This window comes from Perkinsus marinus, assembly GCF_000006405.1.
Source record: "Perkinsus marinus ATCC 50983 genomic scaffold scf_1104296958234, whole genome shotgun sequence".
NCBI classification, from domain to species: Eukaryota; Perkinsozoa; order Perkinsida; family Perkinsidae; genus Perkinsus; species Perkinsus marinus.
The window spans coordinates 385,302-391,269 of NW_003206847.1; the positions used below are offsets into that span (position 1 = coordinate 385,302).

The 5,968-nt window shown below is 47.2% G+C and overlaps 4 protein-coding genes across 4 annotated transcripts in view; 2 read left to right on the forward strand and 2 right to left on the reverse strand.

The window, feature by feature from the left end:
• The window catches only part of Pmar_PMAR006093 (NAD-specific glutamate dehydrogenase, putative), a gene marked incomplete at both ends in the record, with an annotated part of 3,412 nt that extends 1,271 nt beyond the window's left edge, over positions 1 to 2,141 (forward strand). Inside the window, one exon of the mRNA XM_002774465.1 lies at positions 78 to 2,141. Coding sequence (XP_002774511.1) covers positions 78 to 2,141 — 2,064 coding nt within the window. The remainder of the gene's footprint in view (positions 1 to 77) is intronic.
• Positions 2,142 to 2,407: 266 nt separating this feature from the next.
• On the forward strand, positions 2,408 to 3,533 carry Pmar_PMAR006094 (uridine phosphorylase, putative; the record flags this gene model as incomplete). The annotated part of the gene is made up of 1 exon (XM_002774466.1): positions 2,408 to 3,533. The coding sequence occupies one exon, from the start codon at positions 2,408 to 2,410 to the stop codon at positions 3,281 to 3,283; it is 876 nt and encodes a 291-aa protein (XP_002774512.1). The 3' UTR covers positions 3,284 to 3,533.
• A 604-nt stretch (positions 3,534 to 4,137) lies between these two features.
• Pmar_PMAR006095 (hypothetical protein) lies at positions 4,138 to 4,815 on the reverse strand (the record flags this gene model as incomplete). The annotated part of the gene is made up of 1 exon (XM_002774467.1): positions 4,138 to 4,815. One exon carries the CDS (start codon positions 4,813 to 4,815, stop codon positions 4,138 to 4,140), a length of 678 nt encoding a protein of 225 aa, XP_002774513.1.
• Positions 4,816 to 5,885: 1,070 nt separating this feature from the next.
• The window catches only part of Pmar_PMAR006096 (malate dehydrogenase, putative), a gene marked incomplete at both ends in the record, with an annotated part of 858 nt that continues 775 nt past the window's right edge, over positions 5,886 to 5,968 (reverse strand). The window contains one exon of the mRNA XM_002774468.1: positions 5,886 to 5,968. This exon is cut by the window's right edge and continues 4 nt beyond it. Within this exon, the coding sequence (XP_002774514.1) occupies positions 5,886 to 5,968 (83 nt within the window).

Here is a 5,968-nt window from a genome sequence, read left to right on the forward strand (position 1 = left end):
TCCGCATTGGTGTGGGAACTTGTACTCAACAATATGATCACGCCCGAGCATGCTATCTTCTTATTACTGCTGCCAAGTTCATCTTCTCTTTCTTCCCCAAGGAGACTGAGGAGTATCTTGCTTTGGCTGACTATTTCAAGAATGATCCGTCCAAGAAGAGTGAGTTGGATAGTTTATTCAGAGATACCATGGCTAATGCTATCACCTATGAGAGGATCTATGATGCTCTTAGTTCTAACTATGAGCTCACTCTACCCATGTTCGATGACTTCAAAAAGGTTGCCACTGGTCTCTCCAAGCCCTTCTACAATCAGGAGTTGGCTGACAAGGTTGACGATCAAGTTGGATCTCGTTTCGATGCGAAGATCTTGAAGACTTTGTTAAAACTTAGTGCTCATCTGCAGATGACTAACTTCTTCAAGGCGGGTACAGCTTCTGCCATTGCAATGAGGTTTGATGGTGAGGTCCTGGCCGATCGTCCGAGGACTCTCTTCCCCAGGATCCCTTATGCTGTTTATCTGGTCGTTGGCAGAAGCTTCTACGGCTTCCACATCCGATTTACTGAGATCGCTCGTGGTGGTATCAGGCTCATTCTGTCCAGGAACAGACAGGTGTACAAGAAGAACTGCGCTACTTTGTTGGAGGAAAACTACAACTTGGCCTTCACTCAGCAGTTAAAGAACAAGGATATTCCTGAGGGCGGCTCGAAGGGTACCATCCTCATGGATATGGACTCTCAGAACTTGAAGACAAGCGGTCGTGATGCTTTCAATAGCTATGTTGATGCTCTTCTCGATTGCATCCTTGCCAAGGAGACCGGCCTCCACTCCAACCTTTCCAAGCCTGAGATGCTCTTCTTTGGCCCCGATGAGAATACTGCTGGATTCATGAAATTGGGTGCTTTGAGAGCCAAGGCTCGTGGTTACAAATACTGGAAGTCTCTAACTACCGGTAAATCCGCCGTCCTCGGTGGTATTCCTCATGACAAGTACGCCATGACCACCAACTCTATCCATCCATACGTTGTCGAGCTCTTGAATAAGCTGGGTGTTGAGGAGTCTAATCTCACCAAAGTGATGTCCGGTGGTCCCGATGGTGATCTTGGTTCTAACGAAATTCTCATCTCTAAAGACAAGACAATTGCCATCTGTGATGGTACCGGTGTTGCTTATGACCCTCAAGGATTGAATAGAGAGGAGCTCACTCGTCTGGCTCATCTCAGAGTTGGTGTTGCCAACTTCTCTCGTGATAAACTGTCATCTGATCCGAAGGCATTCTTGGTCACCATTGATGATAAGGATGTAACTCTTCCTAATGGAGATCACTTCAAGTCCGGGGTTGAGGTGCGAAATCATTTCCCAGAGATGGAGTACTTCTCTGCTGATCTCTTCATCCCTTGTGGTGGTCGTCCCGGTACTATTAACATTGGTAATGTTGATAAGACCATGTTCAATCCTGAGACTAAGGAGCTCAAGTTCAAGTATGTTGTGGAGGGTGCCAACTTATTCTTGACCGATGATGCTCGTCGATATCTTGAGGATGCTGGTGTCCAGCTATTCAAGGATGCTTCCACTAACAAGGGTGGTGTTACTTCTAGCAGTATGGAGGTGTTCGCTGCTCTTAGCATGGATACGGCTGATCATGACGAGTTCCTTTGCGCTCGTGATGAGACTAGTGCTCCTCCTGAGTTCTACGAACAGTACGTACAGGAGATCCTTGCCGCTGTTCGCCATAATGCCAAGATGGAGTTCAATGGCATCTGGAAGACTAACCACGAGGTGAAGTATCCTGATGGATCAAGGTATATTCGTAAGACTGATGCCACCATCTTATTGTCTAAGAAGATCAACGACATGCAGTCTTACATCCTTGGCGTACTCGAGGAACACGACCCTGAGAATGACTGGATGGTTCGTGCTGTTCTCAGACGTTGTGTGCCCAGATTGCTTCTTGTTCATTGTGGTTTGGATAAGATAGTCGAGAACACCCCCGAGGCTTATCTCAATGCTATGGTTGCTACTTGGATTGCTGACGAGTTTGTCTACTCTAACGGTCTGAAGACGAGCGAGTTCGCCTTCTTCCAGTTCATGCGCTCACTAGAGGAGAAGTCCGAAGGTGAGGTTACCCCTTCTACTATGTGATTAACCAAAGTTTCCATATACTAGCTACATAGGGCATTCTACGTGAGTAGTTGCCGAATGTTTATAGCACTCTACTATTACACCTTACTTTTCCCATATATCTGAGTGGGAATACTCATGTTTTGATCCTGAGCTCGTTTGTATAGTCTGTTAAAGTTCAGCTCTCCGATTTTGGTATGAATCCCAGATTGTTGCGTTCTGGCGGGGATAAACTCCTGGGTTATGGTTGTATTTTCTCAGTTTGTTGTTCTCATCGTATCATCAAAATGGCTGATCCTGATTTCAAGCCTATGCATGTGACCGTCGGTCGTGAACATTGCCTTGGTAACAATGGTCTCGGTCGTTTCTGGATCCTACCTGGATCGCGTGACCGTGCTAAGCATATAGCCGAGAACTATTTCCGAGATGTAGAAGTGATTCCCTCTCCTCGTGGTCATGATGGTTACATTGGCAAGTACGATGCCCCTGACGGAACTGTTGTCGACATTGGTGTTATCTCTACCGGTATGGGTGCTCCAAGTGTTGACATCATCGCCACTGAGATGATCAAGCTTGGTGCCAAGGTCCTCGTCAGAGTTGGTACCGCTGGTGCCATGCAGAAGACTCTCGGAATCGGTGATATCGTTATCGCTACTGGTGCCATTCGTGATGAGGGTACGACAAGGCACTACATGCCTCTCGAGTTCCCTGCTCTTGGATCGGCTGCTGTTGTCACTGCTATGTCCAGCGCTGCGCAGTTGGAGCTGGAGGACGAAGATGAACATACTGAGGGTGGTGCCCAGTGGATCTACGATGCTGGTCCGGTCCATACTAAGGATTCCCTCATGGCTAGGGAGTTCAAGTTTGGTCCCTATGGTCCTGAGCACAAACGCTACATGGAAGTCTTGGAGAAACTGGGGTGTTTGGCCTCTGAGATGGAAGTAGCCATGCTCTTCACTTTAGGGCAAGTGTATGGTGTCAAGACTGGTTGTGTTCTCGCTCTTATCGGTGGTGGTAGTGATCCCATCTCTGATAAAGCCAACCTCAAGAGTGAGGCTGTTGCTCGTTCATGCAGGATTGTATGCCGAGGTATGGCTCAATTGAAGAAGAACATGGATAGATTCGCCAGTAAGGCGTCGTTGCTAGGTCGAACTGATGAGTAAGTCTGTGACGTTAACGGTACCGAGAGATCTTGGTGCCTTATCGTGTACAGCCTCATAACAATCCTATTCGGATCGTGTCAAAGTTTCTTATAATAATAATATTAGTATGCGGCTGTTATGTATTGACTGGTACTGATTTGTTGGTGTTGATCCTTTTTATGCCAAGAACATCAGTAGCTTCCTCCCCCCATATCATTGCAACGAAGTTATATCCTATGGTTGTTCTGGTTTATTTTCTAGTCTCCATCGTACATTATCTTGGGTTGTGTTACTAAGTGGGATGTTGAGTGTATTCTGCATCTCATATTCATTTGACGTGATGGTTTTGCTGAAGTCGGAATATGGGAAATGGTCATTGACATTGACCATTTAAGAGTAGAGGTTTCTGAACTGTTCCGGGCTTTATCAGCCACATTCAGCCTCTGTACAGCCAGTGATGTGAAACTTGGACATACGCACTATACGTGGGGTGCTGTATATGTATTGAGTGACAGCGAGTAGGCTCATCGATTCGGGACGAAGCACATTTTTTCTTTCTAGGTCGAGAGATCAGAAGCGTGAGGGTTGTCCGCGTCTCGTTCCCAAATTTTCGTACCAAACGTTCTTACGCAAACTGAGAAGTCGACACCTACGTGCTGATGACGTCATGACTAACGCGATATGATGGGGCGGACCGGAACTCAGTTGCACCATAACTTGCACTATCAGTTTCTTATCGACATGATGATGTGTTCCCTTTCTCGAGGAGGAATTCCCATAACCCGCATTATACTAAGTACTCTACAACATACGACGATACCAGATATGTGTGATATACGGTTGCCATAACAATCCATTCATACTAAGATCACTCCTTAATCACTCTTCTTCTTGCTCCGTCTACTAACGTAAGCTAAGAAGGCAAGCAGCACTACTGCCTTACCAAAGCGTAAAAGAATCTCATTCGTAGCATCCGTGGTAATGTCGTTGCCACATAGCCAATACCATTCAGATCCGTCTTCTGGAGTGGTCTCAAGGCATTTAATGTTGAAGGCCACGTCCCCATCGTCGACTTTAACTGGGCACAGATACCGCTCGCGGTTATTTGTTCCCCAGCCGACCACTTCCATCTCTCCTCGACAATCACGATTAACGAAAGGTTGACCGTACGAGTATCGTAGGTTGCTGCCGGCGGTGTTGTAGAAGACCACCCACAGAACGCCCATCCCGAATACATAGAACCAAGCCAGACCGAGGGTGCTCATAGCCCTCGGCTTAGACTCGCGTACATTTCTCAAAAGGGCGAAGACTGATAGTGAAACGACGATGTAGGTCGCCAGTTGTGCTTGGTCGTAGACGTCATCAAGTGGATGGAATATCAACACGAACGGTATGAGAAAAAGTAGCGGCATCAGGAAAACTGAGCCTATCATGAAGAATAGTGGTGCTCGATATCTCGTCAAGGCGTGGACCAAACCGAGGGCGCTCGTTTGACCATGGAACCAGAAGCCCGACGACAGGGGGATCTGAAACAAGTGAGCAGCTACCGACATTTCATGCTGATTCCCGCAGTATGCAATCGTCTAAGCTTCTGCACCTACACCAGCTCGGCGCGAAAGGTATGCCGGGTCGCCCTCGTGCCATACCCACCAGAGAAAGTGAGTGCCAGTGGCGTCCAAGAGCTCATACAGGACGTGACCAATGAGACCTGAAGAGGCCTAGGAAATAGGAATGATCGGCTCAAATGATTCTCGAGACCATCAATGGTCTTGGGACTTTCGTTGGATACATTCAAATGCGTAGAACGCTTACCATACAAATTGAAACTTCCTCTACACATGAAGGCAATAGGAATCGAGAAACATGTGCATCAGCGTTATCATCACAAGATCTCGTACTCACCGGCTATCAGAGCCAGCTCAAGTTTCTTAAAGAAATTCTCCGTGCGCGAGCCCGAGAGGGAGAAAGCGAGCTGAAGCGATATGTATTGGAGTCCACCGTAGAGTCCCACCAGAGCGTATCTACGTTACAGAGAGCTGATCGACAACATCAACATGCTTTGATCATACAATAGCACTATCCGTCCTGTCACAGAGATGCACGCTTGGCTGTACAGGGCGTTGTCTATCTGACAGGTGTTGTTGGTACTGAATCAAGTCGCCTTGGTTACTTGTGGATGAAGAGATGTAAAGAACTCAACAGCGCTACCACCAAGAGCGCACCCGATCCATTGGATCACGGGACTGCTGGGTTGCGACTCTAAAAGAACATTCGAGTCTCCTGCGGACACGTTCTGCTATAACCACACAACAAGCGACAGCCCGAGGCTCATCTACACCCACTTCGGTTGATATAAGCATGAGCGAAGGTAATAAAGCCTAGGAAGAAGAAGAACATCTCGCCAGATACGAAACAAGGGTTTAACCTGTACAGGGTGTAACAGTTAGCACTTGGGCAGGTATGCAATTACTTCCACATGTCAAAGGGATTGTAAACAGTTATAGCCCAAGTATCAACCAGAGGGGTCGGCAGCGCCACAGTTTCCCCACTGGTTAGGACTGTTGTGCTCATGATCTTGATGGAACCTCTTAACTCAAGTTCTGGATCTTTTCCTGTACCGGTGTTATGGGAGTAGACCGTTAGGTAGAATATCAGGCGTAACGAGCCCAATAACCGAGTTAATGAAATGACAACTAACACGGATAT